Source organism: Pleurodeles waltl, chromosome 7 (assembly GCF_031143425.1).
Source record: "Pleurodeles waltl isolate 20211129_DDA chromosome 7, aPleWal1.hap1.20221129, whole genome shotgun sequence".
NCBI classification, from domain to species: domain Eukaryota; kingdom Metazoa; phylum Chordata; class Amphibia; order Caudata; family Salamandridae; genus Pleurodeles; species Pleurodeles waltl.
The window spans coordinates 1251970086-1251989994 of NC_090446.1; the positions used below are offsets into that span (position 1 = coordinate 1251970086).

At 38.6% G+C, this 19909-nt stretch overlaps 1 protein-coding gene across 1 annotated transcript in view; it reads left to right on the forward strand.

The window, feature by feature from the left end:
* LOC138246136 (myosin-1B-like) overlaps positions 1-18390 on the forward strand; it is a 36769-nt gene extending 18379 nt beyond the window's left edge. Inside the window, exons 22-41 of the mRNA XM_069200407.1 lie at positions 1623-1878; positions 3437-3679; positions 4902-5078; positions 5173-5318; positions 5667-5757; positions 6063-6452; positions 6552-6678; positions 6768-6886; positions 8098-8294; positions 9387-9570; positions 11112-11277; positions 12653-12777; positions 12873-13181; positions 13277-13480; positions 13578-13703; positions 15233-15403; positions 16447-16551; positions 16659-16754; positions 17597-17728; positions 18264-18390. Of these exons, the coding sequence (XP_069056508.1) occupies positions 1623-1878; positions 3437-3679; positions 4902-5078; positions 5173-5318; positions 5667-5757; positions 6063-6452; positions 6552-6678; positions 6768-6886; positions 8098-8294; positions 9387-9570; positions 11112-11277; positions 12653-12777; positions 12873-13181; positions 13277-13480; positions 13578-13703; positions 15233-15403; positions 16447-16551; positions 16659-16754; positions 17597-17728; positions 18264-18278 (3379 nt within the window). The 3' untranslated portion in view covers positions 18279-18390. The remainder of the gene's footprint in view (positions 1-1622; positions 1879-3436; positions 3680-4901; positions 5079-5172; positions 5319-5666; positions 5758-6062; positions 6453-6551; positions 6679-6767; positions 6887-8097; positions 8295-9386; positions 9571-11111; positions 11278-12652; positions 12778-12872; positions 13182-13276; positions 13481-13577; positions 13704-15232; positions 15404-16446; positions 16552-16658; positions 16755-17596; positions 17729-18263) is intronic.
* The last annotated feature ends 1519 nt before the right edge of the window (positions 18391-19909 follow it).

The following is a 19909-nucleotide window of genomic DNA, read 5'->3' on the forward strand; positions in this document are numbered from 1 at the left end:
GGTACACTAACTGATAGGGTCACAACCTTGTACAACTGTCTGACCTTTCATATTCCTCACATCCAGAAGGGTATGCCTTTTATGTCACTAATATCACAATGCCAGCACCAAATCCATGGGATACTGACAGGCAAAATACATATATATTGCATGTTTAGATAAAGGGACATTACATGTAATAAATACCACCCTACATAGTATTAGTGATTCAATAAGTATTTTTGTAAGTGTTGCCCTTTATTTCAATAATTTCATAAGCAATACACATTGAGAACAAAAAGATCAGTTTTTCCCATAAAATCAAACTGTCAAGTAAAATACATTAGCAGGAACATTCCTACTTATCTCAGAGCTTCCCTCCCCCACCAACTGGCATGCACGTCTCATTGCTCAGGTTTAATATAATATCATAGTTACAATACTCCCTGAACCCTAATCTCAAAACATAACTACATTTGTTAAATTGCTACAGGAGAAAAACAAAGATACAGTAAAGATATGATTTCCCATCATCAAAGCTCACTTTTAGACTCTTTTTCAAAGATCTATAATTAATTTCAGTGCTGCATAAAAAGTGCAACTATTACTTGTTGGACAAATAAGAGGACAGTGAATACTTTCTAGGCAACTGGTGTAAGGTAGCCCTGCCTGTAACCTTAAGAATAGCTTCTGTGTATACATTCTGTTATAGTCCATTAATCATGTGCTATAAATGCTTTTGAATGGGAAATGGGGATAGGCTGAATGAATTAATGCATTACTGAAAGAATGATGAATTAATGGAATTTCTAGGACACAAACTGATAACCTTGAAATGCTCAGCAATTTTCAACTGTGACAAGCAAATGTTAAGCAATAGTTTCAAACTGTGTTCATTTTGAGTGAATTACAGTATATTCCCAGTTCATTCCAAATGGTAGATCACAGCTCAAGCCACTTCATGAATTTAGCCATCAAAATGAGTACTGGCATGAGACGTTTGTGCTGTCATTGACTGACTTCCTTCCACATGCATGTTTCATATATGCATACAATTTAATATAATATATTTCTCGGCACTTCAGAATTTTCATTAAATTTCCCTGCTGTTCTGTGCACTCTCTAACAGTGAGTGCTGCATCTCCAATGGATTTCCTTGGGTTGTACCACCCCACCAGACATTAGCCTGTTAATCCCTAAGGAAGACAGTGTGAGAAAATAACCTATGTTCACCTCTTCCCTTGGACAAAGGCAACAGTTTCAATGCAAGCAGAGTCAGGAGTAACAGGAAAATCATATGTGGACAGAGTTCACTTGATAAGGGTGAAGTTTTCAGAAGAGCATTTGCCCATGTTTGTAACATAAACTAGAATCCAGAAGGATTGACATACTGAAGAATATTTATTATCTTGTTTCACATATTTCTGTGTTAGAGTAGAAAAAAGCTATTTAACAGTGATCAGTAAATGGAGACTAGTATACACACTGTGCATTGAAGGTGAAACGTTGTGTAAATGTAACTTTACATACCTTTTAAGTGCATAATAACGTGAATATAAACTTTTAACAATAACTTGGTAGGATACTTGCCTGTGCATTTTACATAAATACCTACTTGTTCAATTTATGTTATAAACTCTCAGGGAGTCCATCTTCACCATTCAGTACAACGTCCGCTCTTTCATGAACGTCAAACATTGGTCATGGATGAAGCTGTACTTCAAGATTAAGCCCCTCCTGAAGAGTGCAGAATCTGAGAAAGAGATGGCCAATATGAAGGAAGAATTTGAGAAAACCAAAGAAAGCCTGGCTAAATCCGAGGCTAAAAGGAAAGAACTGGAAGAGAAAATGGTTGCCGTTACGCAGGAAAAGAATGACCTGCTTCTTCAAGTCCAATCAGTAAGTGACTGTAAAAAGCTAACCTTGATTTCTCTCTGGACCTCAAATTAATCCAGGCGCACTGATATTCATTTGACTACTTTTTAATGAAGGGTGTGTTTATTATAAATGAATTGCAAAGAAGAAACGTAGCATATGCCTATGACTGACAATTGCTATAAGGAATTATTTGACATTAATTGACAAGGGCTTCAATCTTTGGAGCTTCTTGTTTGCAGCTGTAAATATTGGCCTCTAAAGTGATCCTCTGCATACCTGCATTTTGTCACTGTGTTACTGTATGATTTATTGCACAAATACTTTACACATTGCCTTCTAAATTAAGCCCATCTGTGCCAAAGTGCCTTTTAGTTGACAGCAGGGGACCCACAGTTTAGCCAGATCAACCAGGGCATTAGTCTAATTGGGCTCATATGTCTTAGGAGCAATGCACACATTTACTTTCTATGAAGATAGGATGTAAATGCAGACTTTTGGATGATGCATTGAAGTTCTTTTAGCAGCTCCATTTATACATTGACCTTACGCATTACTTCTCTATTATTATTCAGTGCATGTTTCGAAGGACCCAAAAGCACTGCAATACAGAATTCTATTCCTATTACATGCATTAGCCTTACAGCTTTTGCTACAGTTCCAGAATGTTATGAATTGAATATATTCTGACAAATATTGTTTAGAAAAATATCACCCTACTAGAGTCAGTTAGTAGAAAATCTGCACCCAATGAGACAATATTTTTGTAAATATTATTTACAACACATTATTTATGTTCAACAATATTGTTGTCAATGATATTGTAACAGTCAACATTTGTGTAAAATGCAGCACCAGTTGGGAATTACTCAATGTAGTTGATTTTTCAAAGAATGAAATGTCCAGAATGCTTAATGAATCAGCAGAGTCAGAGCATGAATGTCTAGTCTACTTCAGGAAATTTGGTCATGTATCTGTGGTACACATGTATGAAGATGGAGGGTGGTATGTTAAACATGTGTATATCACTAAGGGCAACAAAAAAGTAATTTGATGCACAGTAAGGTAATTTAAGCTGCTGTTGACCTTTTTGTAGTTTTTCCTTTTAAAAACAATTCTTGCAGTATAATGCCCTAACTTGTTTGATGCTTTTAGTGCCTGGTATTTCATATAGAGAGTGTATATTATTTCTGCTGTGTCACAGAAGACTGGGCAAACCTAGAAGGGCTCAGTGTGAACTGTGGGAGGATACATTGTGAATTGTAGGCAATAGGAATAGGAATCGGTATAGGAAATATGAATAGGTATAGGAAATTGACAGCTAATTAAATCTTCGGGAAGGTAGCTTTGGGGAAGCACCTGTGTTACGTAAAGAGTGATATGATGAGAAAATAAAATAAAGTTAAGACAGAGTCTAATTTCAACAACTCACCACAACATGTGGACGTATATCTGTTGCTTCAGGATCCACCAAAAGATACAATCAATCACATAAAATGTTATGTTTGATACTTTAGATGTTTGTAAATTCAACATTACATTTTCAATCTGATATTTTAAATATGTGTTTTACATGTAAAAGGAATCAGAAAATCTGTCTGATGCGGAGGAGAGATGTGAGCAACTCATTAAAAGTAAGATTAGTCTTGAAGGCAAAATCAAGGAAATTACTGAAAGGCTTGAGGATGAAGAAGAATCCAATGCTGAACTAACAGCCAAGAAAAGGAAGCTTGAGGATGAATGCTCCGAACTGAAGAAAGACATTGATGACCTTGAACTGACACTGGCCAAAGTAGAAAAGGAGAAACATGCCACTGAGAATAAGGTAAGGAATATTACAATACAGATGTCTCATCAGAATTTGTTTATCTATTATGAACACCATGTGCTACAGAAACATAGACACATTGTTTTAAAGAGAAATGACACATGAAAATGTTCTTTTGTCTTATTCCTGAAATGCAAAACTGTAATCAATATTTCCTTGAGCCATGTTCATGCCACCTTTTCCTTTTCCTTCCACATACATATATTGGGCATGTATTAATATCATTAGAAATGATCTGTCGAATTGGTGATATCTAGACATGTGGTCAAACAAGATTTGTATGTGGTACACTATTAAATCATTAGGTTGGTGTTCCTCAGTCAATAATTACATTTAACATAAAAACATCAAGCTCATTTGCTTATTTCAATTACTTTCCCATGTATTATGCCAATTGTGCCACCACATATCCCTTAAATGTATGCTGGTAGCCAAAACATATCTTGCCCTTGCAGTTAGAAAACATGCTCCTACATTCTGCTTAACTACAAATGAAAAGCCATGTCTATGCACATTTGTAGGTACAATTCTTTTCAGGAGTTGTAGACGACACACTAATAAACAGTAAATACAAGACATATAGGCCCTAATTCTGAGTCTGACGGGCGGCGGAGGCCGCCCGCCAGACTTCCCCCCTCCGAAATACCGCTCCGCGGTCGAAAGACCGCGGAGGGTATTCCGAGTTTTCCCCTGGGCTGGCGGGCGGTCTTCGCAAGACCGCCCGCCAGCCCAGGGGAAAACTCCCTTCCCACGATGACGCCGGCTCGTAATAGAGCCGGCGGAGTGGGAAGGTGCGACGGGTGCAGTTGCACCCGTCGCGTATTTCAGTGTCTGCTTTGCAGACACTGAAATACTTTTAGGGGCCCTCTTACGGGGGCCCCGCGACTCCCCCTCCCGCCATCCGGTTCCCGGCGGGAGAACCGCCAGGAACTGGATGGCGGGAGGGGGAGTCGGAATCCTCCATGGCTGCGGAGCGCGCTCCGCAGCCATGGAGGATTCCTACGAGCGGCGGAAAGTCAGCGGGAGACCGCTGGCTTTCCGCGTCTGACCGCGGCTAAACCGCCGCGGTCAGAATGCTCGTAGGAGCACCGCCAGCCTGTTGGCGGTGCTCCCGTGGTCGGTGGCCCTGGCGGCCACCGACCGCCAGGGTCGGAATGACCCGCATAGTACTTGTATTTTAAAATGTGAGTACACAAGCAAACCCCTCTATTATATTTAGGTCAAAAATCTTACCGAAGAAATGGCTGGCCTGGATGAAAACATTGCCAAACTCACCAAAGAGAAAAAGGCTCTTCAAGAAGCCCACCAGCAGACTCTGGATGATCTACAAGCTGAGGAAGATAAAGTCAATACCCTAACAAAAGCAAAAACTAAATTGGAGCAGCAAGTGGATGATGTAAGACACATACTGTACTAACAGTGGCAGTTGACTAAAGTCTATATCATATAGGCCAGAATGATGAGATTTTGTGTTTTTCATGTTTTGTTAGCTTGAGGGATCTCTGGAACAAGAGAAAAAGTTGCGCATGGACCTTGAAAGATCAAAAAGGAAGCTTGAAGGTGACCTAAAACTTGCTCAGGAGTCTTTAATGGATATGGAAAACGACAAGCAGCAACTGGACGAAAAGAACAAAAAGTAAAAACATAAAAATATGATGTTGCTTTGGCATTGACAGTGTGAAGGAAATATGCCAGCTGTTGTATTCTGGTGGTGGTGATTTGGGCTAGTAGAATAAATGGCAATTCCTACAGTCTGACAGGTGATGACTAAATCATAGTTTATTTTTTTAAAGGAACATATTACTAGTTATGGTGGAACATATTGGTGTGAACATACCATCTGAGTCTCAGACCTTTTCAAGGGGATAATGGTACATTTTATGATCTAGAAGGTACACAGGCCAGTGATAGATAAACATCCGTTAGACAGCATGTTTACTTTGCAATAACTACACACATTCGTATTTGTTTTCCCCTGAAACAGGAAGGAGTTTGAAATTAGTCAGTTCCTAAGCAGGATTGAAGATGAACAGGTACTAGGGGCTCAATCACAGAAGAAGATTAAGGAATTGCAGGTAATTCTATGGATGCATGCTTACATCCATTTATAATATTAAAGTGAGAGGGGCAATATTTACTCCAACCTTTAGGCAAACTTGGAAATTGTGCTGTATTAGCAGCAGAAGAAATACCAACATTGTACATGTGTGTGCACATTAGTGGAAGTATGTGCCTGTGAAATTTTGAGTAACCCTTTTTACCTCATTTACAAATAGAAATTTTAGGTTTTTAGAGATGTGTCAACAAGCTTTTTTGAGTTTTATTGAGTATTTGTTAATTACAAATGCCATGTGGGTAATTTTTAAATTGCGAATTCTAGGCTCGTATTGAAGAACTTGAAGAGGAGATAGAAGCAGAACGAGCATCTCGAGCTAAAACAGAGAAGCAGAGATCTGATCTCTCCAGAGAACTTGAAGAAATCAGCGAGAGGCTGGAGGAAGCAGGTGGGGCCACCTCAGTTCAGATTGAGATGAACAAGAAGCGAGAAGCAGAGTTCCAGAAAATGCGCCGTGACTTGGAAGAGTCAACTCTGCAGCATGAAGCTACAGCAGCCGCTCTGCGCAAGAAGCACGCAGACACTTTAGCAGAACTTGGGGAACAAATTGATAACCTGCAGAGAGTGAAACAGAAGCTGGAGAAGGAGAAGAGTGAACTGAAGATGGAGATCGATGACCTAGCAAGTAACATGGAGTCTGTCTCTAAAACCAAGGTACTTTTTGTCTCTGAATCCCATAGAATATTATAAATTTCTTACTACAGGTGTGCAACATGTTTATCTAAACCCTTCTCATTTTGTTTCAAAATAAAGGCTAATCTGGAAAAAATGTGCAGAACTCTAGAGGACCAGTTTTCTGAAATTAAGTCAAAAGATGAAGAACATCAGCGTCAAATTAATGATTTAAATACCCAGAAAGCTCGCCTGTCAACAGAGAATGGTCAGTAAATAAAGGGCATGTGTGCATTTCCATTTTATGTGCACAACTGAAGTGAAAAAGTGCTGATTGTGTGGCAAATCTGCTTCTAGGCGAATTTAGTCGGCAACTAGAAGAGAAAGAGTCCTTAGTATCTCAGTTAAGTAGAGGCAAGCAAGCCTTCACCCAGCAACTAGAAGAGCTGAAGAGACATCTGGAAGAAGAAGTGAAGGTAACTGATTTAACACTGTATAAAATTGCAGTTATGTATATTCTTATTCTGAGCACCTTAACCTTGTTCCATGTTAATTCATAATTGTCTACCAGCGAGCTGTTCCTTGTAACTACCTGTGAATATTTTCCCGCGTTTATCAGTGGGTGAGCCGTTCATTGTCATTGGCGACCTTCAGGAAAAGCCTGTTCACTTCTCTTTCTTCTTCGGATTGAAATTAGTTTAAGCAAAAGTAGGGTGAAAGAATGGGAAAGAACCATATAACACCTAGTGGCCAGTTATTGCTAGATTGCTTGTTCAGCCATACATTGCCATGTTCTATAAGAACCACTTACACGTGCTCCCCACAGTGACTCTGGGTCATTTAAACACAGACACTGAGGGGTCGGTAAATGCAGGTCCAAGCATAAATGCAGTGTCTCTGGCACAAGCGTGAAAGATTTGAGTGAGCAGGAAACTAATGTTTTTGATGTTGATAGCAAGGTACACAGCCACAACACGCAATAAGTGAACCCAGTTCGGTATTTTGCACTCCACATTAATAGGCAGCCGAGCTACTTTTTCTGAGTCAGTCACTTATCCTTTCCGACGCAGAGCCTTTCTTCATGCTAGCATAACGTAGTGCAATGTTGTATATCATAAAACTGAATGAAATAAAAGTGAGTGAGTATATATAACGCAGTTTGGCGTGTGATCTCCATGACTCCTACCAGGGAAGAGAGCGCCCGGCAAGTCTACGTTAGTAGAAGCCTTAGTGCTAAAAAACATTGAGTGCCTTTAGTGCGAATTTGTCTACAATGCTCAGCCGTAAGCAGGCTACAATGAAAATAATTATGAAATTGAATAAGAGACTTTCTAAGATGATTGTTCACTTCTTTTGGGTGCATTTCTAGCATTATATTAATTTCTTAAATAAGATGTAATCATAATTGCATATATAATGCGCGGAAAATGGCACCTATCCCCGTGAACAGTACTGTATATTCCAATGTTTTAATCATTGAAAATGGTCCGTTTTTTCACTTTATGATCTGGACTGTGGTAGGTAGAGGTTGATGTCAGCTACTATAACAAGCTGAACACATTGACATTCCCAAGTTTTTAATTCTTGACTTGTACTGCACACTGTTGTTGTTTTCTCAAAAGAACCATGATGGTGACTCCAGTGAATATTTTTGAAAAAAAAAACACATTTATGTGATATATTTTAGGCCAAGAATGCACTTGCCCATGGCTTGCAGTCTGCTCGTCATGACTGTGACTTACTGCGCGAGCAATATGAAGAGGAGCAGGAGGCCAAGGCTGAGCTGCAACGTGCATTGTCCAAGGCCAACAGTGAGGTTGCTCAGTGGAGGACCAAGTATGAAACAGATGCCATCCAGCGCACCGAGGAGCTGGAAGAGGCCAAGTAGGTTTTGGTGACATCTGCAATAGCTTACATTGCTCTTTGTATACGTACTTACAGAAAATCAATTGGGTTATAGTTGAGAAAAAACAGAGCACTTTACAATATTCACAATGAATTGCACTAGATCAAATCTGGAGATGCCTGGATGATTTTTGAGATCCACTCAAAGAAATGTTTGTCAATTCCTTTTGCATATGAGTATCTTAGAGATGCTGAAAGAACATTTATGCTTCGTTCAGTGCAAAACCTTTTGCGCCACAGTATAATTATGGATATACAGATGATGCAATACAGAGACACCCAAGGATTTCATAGTTTGCTTCAGAGAAATTCTTTTTGAATTGGATCCAAATTAAACAGACTTTATTTTCAGGACCTAAATTCAAACAAATATGTTTTATGTATGTCTATTAATGTCTTGTGTGTAACTGTATTAAGACATGCGAGAATTACAAACACAAGGAAAATGTTCTTAATTGAAGCAAAGATATATAACCATATGACATGTACTTACCTTAATGATGCTGAATATAATAAATGGCCATTTTAGTCCTAGCGCTAACATTTCTTCTTTAGATACATTTACTAAATTATTTTCAAGAATTTATTCTCAATCACAAAATCTATTTTGACTAAAAAGAAACTTCTTGGGCCTTGACAATACAGGCTCCACACCAGCGTTTTTAGATATTGTTGATTTAATTAAATATATTTATGTCAACAATACATAGAATCTTTTCTAGAACCACTATGGGTGATTTCTAAGCTTTGAGGATTGAGAAACTTTTTTTTGTAACCAAATATATTTAAATGTATTACTGAAATGCAGAAATTTAAGAAATAATCTTAGTCAGTGACATACTTCCAGAAACTGTGTAAAATAATCTCTGATGCTAAAACCCCAACAACATCCCATGTGGTCTTATGCCTTCAGTGACAAAATTGCTGTCAATTAAGAGCTACTGCACATTTGTTTTTTTGTATTTGTGCCTTTCACTGTTTTGAAGTACATTGATGGATCCCGGAATTCTTGTATACATATCATGGAACAAATGCACCATAGTACAGACCATATCTTCTTATCCACATTAGGAAAAAGCTTGCTCAGCGTCTACAGGAAGCAGAAGAACAAATTGAAGCAGTTAATTCTAAATGTTCCTCATTGGAAAAGACAAAGCAGCGACTTCAGGGTGAAGTTGAAGATCTTATGATTGATGTAGAGAGGTCAAACGCAGCCTGTGCAGCTCTTGACAAGAAGCAGAAGAACTTTGATAAGGTACTTTGGAAAAACCCTTGTGGATTATCTTGTATTTAGACATTACTGACATTTTCTAAAATGTTGGTACAGTGTGTTTAGGCACGCCTATAACAAAACTTTATTCTGTTTGATTACATTGTTTGTTTGTGAAGGGAAACATCTTTTTAGTCTGTTAGTTGAATAAACTCAGAGTTTCACATTCTGTTCTTTTAATGAGGGGAGGTCCAATTTTGAACTGTAATTTAGAAAAAAAGGCCCCCAACTTATTGTTCTTTATTAAACCCAGAAACACTGAATTTGTATTGAAGTTTACAAAACGGATACTAATACGTCATAGTCTCTAAATTGTTATGTAATTGAATAAGGTTTCCAGGACTTAATTCTGAATAGTCACCAACTACTAGCACACCATGCCATATCATAGACAATAAACTATTTTGGCTCTACCTCTAACAGAGGCCAACAGCAGCACAAAGTTTGAAGTTCTTGTTAGTATTCTGCTAGACCATTAATGATCATTGTCCTGACTTCAGACCTCACGATTTACATATTTTATAAATATCAGATGGCCAGAATATCAAATGGAGGTAGATGGAGGATGCTTGTAGAAACAGTACTAAACCATGAATAGACAATTATAAGGGTGAAGATGGTTTGGAGGGGGAGAAGGGGGAGAAGAAATCCAGCTGTCCACATGTCATGGACATGTACATAAGAAAGAACTCCTCTTCGTAACCAAACTTCTGAAACAAGGAACTATAAAGGTGCTCTTACGAAGGGTAGAGAGCACCCTGCATAGCATGCACAACATTTTATACCTGTTTCAAATAATGTGGTGCTTAACTAAGTAAGTTATAAATAAGTCTTAAACACTCTTTCATATAGCCCGAAGGGTGGGTCTAGTGGACATGTTATTCTTCAACCTTTAGGAAATCCGACTCAGCTAAAGGAACTCCTTGCACTCTTGGTGCATTAGTCTAACTACCTTTGTCTGCCAGGGTAAGTATTCACTATTCACTCCAGCACATGCTGTTTTGAAGCAGAAATTCTGCCTTTGTTCCTAATGTGAGAGAAGGCACTTTATCAATAGCAATTAGATGGGTGACATCATCAGACTGGTCAATGACACAATACAAGAAATTCTTGAAAAAACATGAGGATTGAGAAGTTGTGTCTCCCTCTGACATCTAGATTTTTAAGGCAGTCATCCCAAACAGTAGTCTTCCACTGCAATGAAGGCACTATAAGGTCCTTCTGCATGTTACAATCCTGAAATGATACAAGCTGAGGAAAAATATGGAATGACGTAGTTGTAACTTGACATAAAATATTATATACAATATCAAAGTAAAAAGCTCAGGACCACACAGATGTCATTTGGGTCAAAAGTAGTAAAGAAATAGAATAGTTATTTGACTCCTGGTATGAGAGATCACAGGTATCCAGAGAGAAAACATAATAGGGTTCAAGTTCAATGAAATATTAACATGTTCTATTACAAATTGTGACGTGAAGGCAAAGTAAATATTTCATGCTTTGTAAATGGTATTATTCCATAGGTTTTGGCAGAATGGAAACAAAAGCATGATGAAGCCCAGGCTGAACTTGAATCAGCTTTGAAAGAATCACGGTCCTTGAGTACCGAACTTTTCAAAATGAAGAATGCCTACGAGGAATCCTTGGACCACCTTGAGACTCTTAAGCGAGAAAATAAAAACCTTCAGCGTAAGTGCTAGATTTGTCTGGGGTGTCCTTGCTTTGTAGGCATACATACATATTTCATTTATGTAGCATTTTTAAAACTAAGTGCCCAAATACATTACAGTACAATTTCAGCCGTTTCCTTATCCTTTTTGGGTTGCGTGATATAATATATATTGCCCTCTGATCTAGGGGTGACAAACATACTTAAAATGAATGTTTCACCCATAGTCTACATATTTGAAGATCTGACATACCAATGCAGATATTTGTCATGATTGGTGCTTTGTGTCTTTTACTGACTAGTGGTGCCACTGCTTTAAACAGCTCTGTACCACTTGAAGTAGTACCACTGCAAAAAGAGACAATATTTGTGGTTTGGTCTTGTCCTCTAGCAGGGTTCTGATGTCAATAGTGTAAATCGGGTAAGGTGTTGTGACCTCATTGAGACCCTCATGTACATCATTACGATGGGCTGCTCCACCTTCTTCATAATTACATCATCACGATGACTAGATAGCTGTGCCTCAGGTAGAGCCCTCTGCACAGCATAAGGATTGAATGGTACAACCTCTAATGAATTTGGATATATTTTGTAAAGTCAGCTTGGTATACCCTCTGAAAGCATAGCATGTAGTTTATAAATATTTGGCCTGACTCAGACTGTGTTGAATAAATAAAAGAATGGTGCTCTATTTTTAAGATCATGGAGTCTGATGTACAAAATAACAACAGGGTATTTGAAGCATTAAAAGACATCTCATATACTTCAAGAGTACTGATGGCAGTAATATCAGATGTAGTCTCTAGTGTAGGGTATTGTAGACATTTTGTACGAGGGGTACGATGCAGGCTTAGAAGGAAGCCGCTGTGGGGTATACATTTTTAGTATTCCAAGCAGAAATAGGGATTGGTATACATCACATAGGTTATATATTTAGATTTAAGTGGAAATCTGAGTACATTATGATTGTTAAGCGTGGTAGTTTTAGAAGCAGTCTCCAGTACATCAAGAAGATGAATAAGGGTGAAACCTGGTGCACTGAGAATAAGTCCCATAGAGGCTATAAAGTTGGGTTGTTGTATAATCAAAATGAGATTCATGTATTCAAAATGTAAGTGTGCATCTTATAAACGTTTATATCCTTGGTTTCTCATGATATTTTAAGGTGGCTCTAGAGAAGAAAGTATTTTTATCTTCTATAGAATGTTGTTGTGAATTCTTCACATAACTGAAATATTAATGATATTCTAGAATTTGATAGTGTACATCAAAAACAAATCACAAGCTTTGGTCTTAAAAATACATTGTGTAATTCGTTTCCCAGACTATATACAGAATGGCCAGTTTTAATAATGACATACCAGTCACTAATGCATGTTTTTACACCATTTATAGAGGAAATTTCTGACCTAACCGAACAAGTTGCTGAAGGTGGCAAGAGTATTCATGAATTGGAAAAAGCTAAGAAACAAATTGAACAAGAGAAATCCGAACTCCAATCTGCTTTGGAAGAAGCTGAGGCAAGTACATACAGATAACGCTATATTGAACAAAACTATTTATGTTTTTATGCAGAGCTTAACTTAAGTTTTGCATTACTTCTGAATGTTTTCAGGCTTCCTTAGAACATGAAGAAGCAAAGATCTTACGTGTGCAACTGGAGCTGAACCAGGTGAAATCTGATATTGATAGAAAGATTGCAGAGAAGGATGAGGAAATCGATCAAATCAAGCGGAACAGCCAGAGGGCCCTAGAATCCCTACAGAGCACCCTGGATTCTGAGATCCGGAGCAGGAATGATGCCCTCAGGCTAAAGAAAAAGATGGAAGGAGATCTCAATGAAATGGAAATCCAGTTGGGACATGCCAACCGTCAGGCTGCTGAAGCTCAAAAACAGCTCAGGAATGTGCAAGCGCAACTCAAGGTAAATAATTCAATTGGTAATCTTTGCTTTTTCTGAGCTATGCTACCAACTGCCAATAAATGGCAAATCACACTGTTTTTATCCATTCCACAAAGGATGCACAGCTGCACCTGGATGATGCTCTGAGAAGCAATGAAGATTTGAAAGAACAAGTAGCTATGGTTGAGCGCAGAAGCAACCTGATGGCTGCAGAAATCGAGGAGATGAGAGCTGCTCTAGAACAGACTGAGCGTGGCCGCAAAGTAGCAGAACAGGAACTTATGGATGTTACAGAGCGGGTGCAGCTGCTACACACTCAGGTAAACTGAAAGCTTCTAAGTGTTGAGACATGCTTATTCGTGTGATATGCTGTAATACTAACGCTTTCCTTTCACTGTAACCCCTTTAATTCAACAGAACACTAGTCTCATTAATACGAAGAAGAAGATGGAAACTGATATTTCTCAGCTACAGAGTGAAGTAGAAGAATCCATCCAGGAGTCAAGAAATGCAGAAGAAAAGGCGAAAAAGGCAATTACAGATGTAAGTAATTGCTTTCTTTAGTATACATGTAATGACATTGGAAATCAGGAAGGCTGAAGAGATAAGTGGCAATCTCATGTCAACAGAAAGATTTTCACTAAAATAGGAAGAGTCAATTGGTTGTGGGGAAAGGGAGATGGGAAGCATATGCTCTTTTGTCTTCATCAAGTAACGATTGCAATAGAGAGAGAGAAGATCTATTATTTGCCATCTGCTGCCTGTATATACTTGGGAAAGATAGAGGAAGAGAAAGATAGAAAACACTGACAGTGAACGCAAAGATGAGAAAAGAGCCTGAGAGTGTGACATAAATGGGCAGGGTGTCTCTGGTAGTGGATGAAGGAGACACGAGGTGGAATTGAGATTGCTCAACTTTGGTATTTGGCATCTTTGACATATGATAACGTCGTCTGCTGGATTTTGAGCAAAACGTTTAGCACCTGCAGGTATTCTTTAACAAAGAATAGATACATAATACACAGTTTTGAAAAGATGATGTCTTTGAGTGACTGTACTTTAGGAGTAGTAAGGGCCACACCAGCCTTCATTACCAGTGAGTTCCTAGTCTCCATTGCAACACCAAGACATTTGTGTTAATTGTCATTACACTGATTTATTATTATTTTTTGATTAAACTTTCCTAAGGTGCTTCATAGTTTAATGGTAAAAGCATGAAAAATCCCAAAAATGTAGGTAGCAATATAAAGAAGACCAGATGAGGTTGAGTAAGAAGAAACCCGTTATTTCTGTGAGCTACTTGCTCACTTAGCACTTACATATGGCTTTCAGAACACACTGTCAGTGAAGACAGCCTCACTGCTGGAAGGAATGAGGAGGTAAGACCCCTCCTCTTTCTTCTGGTTGCTGGTGGATGACTGTTCGCCACAGTGGTGCACTTTAGTCAACCTGTGCTGTGGCAATGGGTTAACATCACAGTTTTTTCAAAAGCCTATTGAAAGATAGTGACAATTTGATTCTTGTTGGAGACACTAACTGTACATAAGAAGTATAGAATATTGTCACTACTCACACATAAGATATTATCAATGAGTTATAATACCGCCGAAACACACTTTCAGCTTCAGTGTCTCAGAGCCAGTGCAGTGGTTGTACTCATGGTTACTGTTGATAACCCATCATGTGTGCTTGCACCTAAAATATCCATATGGCACGAAAATATCACAAAAAATATCATACGACAGAAACATTGTTTCCTAAATATTGGGTATAAAAATATTTGTCAATTGGATTAAATAATAGAACATCCACACACAATGGGTTAACATTTTTGTAAGTTATATTTCTGTCAGACAATATTTTGGGTAATAATAGTCTAAATTATCTCAAGTTAGATACTGTTACGAACTCCAGTTGCCAGTAGGGTAAACTGATCATCACTCTTTCACTTCCATCTACATTTACTTATATAACTTGTTGAAAGTCGGTACAGCACATTCCAGTTTTCAGTGACACTTGTATCACGAAAGACGTGTCACCTAATTATTAAAGCTGTTTCTTTCTATGAACAGGCGGCCATGATGGCTGAGGAGCTGAAGAAGGAACAGGACACAAGCGCCCACCTCGAGAGGATGAAGAAGAACTTGGATCAGACAGTGAAGGACCTGCAGCACCGCCTGGATGAGGCTGAGCAGCTGGCACTGAAGGGTGGCAAGAAGCAGCTTCAGAAACTGGAAGCCAGGGTACGGACTTCTGATGCATACATGCTGAGCTTGGACGCCACTCAGTCCTTCAGTCTTTTCAATGCCTCCTTATCAAAAACAATTATTCTATGCACCTATTAGTAATACTTACACAATATCTCTACAACATTTTCACAAACATATTTAAGCTGGCAATATAAATAAAAATGCTGGCTAAATCGAAAGTCTAAGCAAGGTAAAGTAAGTCTTCACTATCATACTTCCAGGGGTGCGATTCACGAAGTAGGGCACACCTCATTTGCATGACTGTTTTTCACAGAACGGGCACTTGCACTCACAAACGAAATGACACACGCATGTAAAATGGCACGAGTAAATATCCGTAGAGGGGATTGAGTGGGTGTTCTAGGCTGTTGATGGCTTGAAAAGTAGGGAAACCGTCACACACTTTTGAAAGCTACATTGCCTGATTAAATACGACTTAATGTTATTCCTGTCTAGGACATTGGTCACTCTGCATTCATTGTGGCAATCGGTGAGATGCTCAGTGACACACAGGGTTGTGCAAGAAATGTGTTTCTCCATGGGGAAAAAGTATTGTCTTCTTAGGGTGAGGGTGTAATAAGGAAACATTTAAAACGTAAATAAAGTTTACCTAAATGTTTATGTAAATGTACAGCTGCTATATTGACTTATGCTAATGCATATAAGTAATTCTGAGTGCATGTACCAATTACATCTTGTCAAGATTTTTTAAGAATTTCAAAATATGTGGAAAGTCAATCTAAATAGGGGAGTAAACTCACCAATATAGAAGAGTTGCTTTATTAATTGCACTCATAGGGTCTCTAGTAAGTGAATGCAAAGCGCTACGTGTAGACATTGCTATACAGCTAAATAAGATATGTCTAGCCATGTAAAACTTCTCAGATCGTTGAACAGACAACCTGGTCCTGACAAGTTGGTCAAATGGGAAAACTAGAAAGAAGTCTACAATAACATGTTAACTTTATGTCAGAGCAAACGAGCTGTTCACGACTACTGAATGAAATGGTAAATTCACAAAAGGTGTTATCCTGCAGGTGCATGAACTGGAGAATGAGCTTGATGCAGAACAGAAGCGTGGCGCTGAAGCTATTAAAGGAATGCGCAAGTATGAGAGGCGGCTCAAGGAAGTCACCTATCAGGTAAATACAATAGACAGCAGATCGTGTTTTGGGTTCTTTGTTGGGCAATAAGAGAAACATAATGTAGTTTTTCCATCTGAAATGGCGAACTATGATTTTACTTGCAGTCTGAAGAGGATAAAAAGAATGTCTTTAGACTCCAGGACTTGGTGGACAAGTTGCAGTTGAAGGTGAAAGCCTACAAGAGACAAGCAGAGGATGCTGTAAGTAATGTATACAAATTCTAACACACCATGTAACACAGGATTGCATCATCCTTGACAAGCTCAATTTCTCTTTTAAGTTGCGAGCTCATTTCGAACAAATATTCTAAAAATAGCGTTTTCAAAGTGAGTAAGAGATAGATGTTTGGACCTCAGAGTCATTGAAAAATACATATTTCAATTTTACAACCTATTTCACCTAACAGTGTTATTATTAAAGGGAGCCGTGATAATACACAAACAAGTCTTTCTAGAACACTGGGTTAAAAAAAAATATCTGGGGTGAGTTGTAGGAAAAAATAAGGTTGAACCTCAATTAAGCCTAATTACATCTTGCCCAGCACGTTGGTGTTTCAATTCTGGATAAAGACTGAGATAGGAATGAAAACAGCAGAGTCCGGGACGCTTTGGCACGAACTGTCTTACAGGAGAACTTACGCCCATCCACGTTGACCTTACACATATAAAATGTATGCTAAATGTGATTTGGAGGCATACAGTAGAATTGAAATTAATATGTTGTACAGAGATACGAAGGAACAGTTTCAAGGCACACTTTTAGGCTCTAAGAAGTGTGTGGTGTCTGATCAGTTAAGATAAAGGAAACTAGTGAAGATATATGAACACATGTATGGGTGGATGTGTTACCATGTATGTTAATATGAGATCAGTCATGCAAGTACGTTCACGCCTCCTCAGGTGTTCGGATAATTTCTTTGTTACACACAATATTGTTTAGATGTGAAGGATGGGATAAGTGAGTAAATGGGAAGTCATACATGGTGACACCGAAACATTCAGAGCTAGGAATTAGGTATTAAGAGAACAATATCTTCTTTCAGGAGGAACAGGCAAACACCCACATGTCTAGATTCAGAAAGACTCAGCATGAGTTGGAGGAGGCTTCAGAGCGCGCGGACATCGCAGAGTCTCAGGTCAACAAACTGAGAGTGAAGAGCCGCGACATTGGCAAGGTAAGAGCTGGGCTTTTGGCTTTCCCTTAAATTAGAGGAAAAAAGTAAATGTAGCCAGGAGGACTTGCACGTGAACATCTACTCTTTCTTTCAACTGGGTTGCATGCACCTAGAAATCCATACAGGATGTTTTAGGAACCATATCTACACTGGCAGTGCCAGCACCGGGAGCACAGGATTATTTTGCATAAAGCCTGGGATCAAGGATATCAAACTTTTTCTGTCTAGTCTTAGTATAATATAGTACTTTGATTCCATGTCCGCATATGCTGCTACTATAATAAATACAAACCAGACAGAACACATGCAACAGAACTTGGGGTGTCGGGCAGGGAACAGAATGACGTATATTAACAGTGATAACTGAGTTGTCATTTAGCACATCTTTTACTACCCTCTGTTTACAAAATGGAAGAACTGCTTTCTAAAAAGCATTTTTACCTATTAATTGAATTATTTGTCTCTTAACATGGGTGTTCTTTGTTGAAATGTTTGCTTACTGACCTTAAATATTGCAATTTTTTTTTCATTCCAGAAAGCTGAAGAATGAGATGCTTCAGAAACAGAAGAAGTGCATATAATATGAACTTCTTTGTGTTTATACTGTAAATCTTGTAGTGTACACACAAGTGTAAAGGTTAATAAATGTGAAGGAAATTTCATGGCTCATTGTTTTTGCTTCTATTTTTGGTTTGGATGTGGCTGTAGACACCCACATTTTGATATACTTTGTTTAAGAAATATACTTTTTTTAAGAAAAGTTGACTGTTGCTACCATGGGTGGGTTGGAAAGCCGTACAGTTGATGGTAAAGAGAATTGCACGATGATGTTGGAGTACATTTCATTGCGGTTTAAGTGTTGCATTGCCCAGTACATCTGTGGTATTATTAGCCAAACATGAAAAACGATTGTAAAGTCATGAAGCCAAGACCAGAAATAAGGCCAAGACCAGAAATAAGGCCAAGAAGAAATAGAAAGTGCATACCCGTGGCACGACTTCACACTTACCTATATACTTCCATCATTGTCAAAGTAGAGCAAACTAATTGCTGCACACACAGTTCTTCACATTTAGTGTATTTCCTAACTATAACATGAGTGCTCTCATCATTATATGCTGCGCATAAAGGTTTTCTATCTACCAGGCTACATGGCAACTCTGTAGTTTCAGGACCATTGCAGTTTTGATATTTTGTTACAAAGCACTTGAAACACACATAAATATATAATGTAACATAGTTAAATTCTCTGTGCGCTCAGCCTAGATTTGTCATCATTTAAATGATTGTATTCTTACTGATGTTATGGCTTTTGCTCTGTGACACGGCTATTCAGTGTCAGTGTTTGTGCTCTGGTAAGGTACATGGGTTTTGCGTCGTTGGGTTACTTAACTTCTCAATTAGCCCTTTGTTAGTTGGCGCAGAAGTTGCACCAACAACCTGGAGCATACATGTAATATGTGGACTGTAGTGCATTTTTACACCACCCACATAGCGCACAAAAATATATGGCTCCAAAAAGAACCATTGTGCTTCAGCTAGGCTGCCCTACAGCTGCAGAGACAAGAGAAAGTGCCTTGGTAAGGTAGAAAAACCTACCTTTGGTAATTGACCTCTACAGTGTACATCGAAAGCACAGAGGCCTGGATGCTTAATGTACAAAAACGTCACATGTGCCTTCCCAGTCACTAAATATTCAAAAGCTATTTTCACTTTGTACGTCAAGCTACATTCTCCATGAAGTGGTCTTGGTATAAAGAAAACCCTTAAATTATGTCTCCATCTGGGAAAGTTAAAAAAAAAATATTCAAAGTGATGCTTCACTAATTCTGAAATAGTAAAAATATATTTCCTGTTGAAAGTAGTTTTTTATTACGTTTAGTGTACAAGTAACTTCAGAAGAATGTACTTTGTGGTGCTTATGCCAAACCTGGCTTACAATCAGTAATCATCTCGCCTACTTGGAGTTACTGGTCCTATTCCTTAGAGGACAGCAGCCTTGGCTTTGGGCCCAGAAATGCCTGAGTGTTATTACAGGAATTCGCCACCTACAAAAAGACAGGAATAGTTGGTGGTGGGCGAGAAGAGTTAATGCTGCAAGGAGGGACTACATGTCCCAGGCATCCTGTCGGTGAACTGTGCTGAAGAGGCGGGACTGCTACACCATCACAATATAAGTTT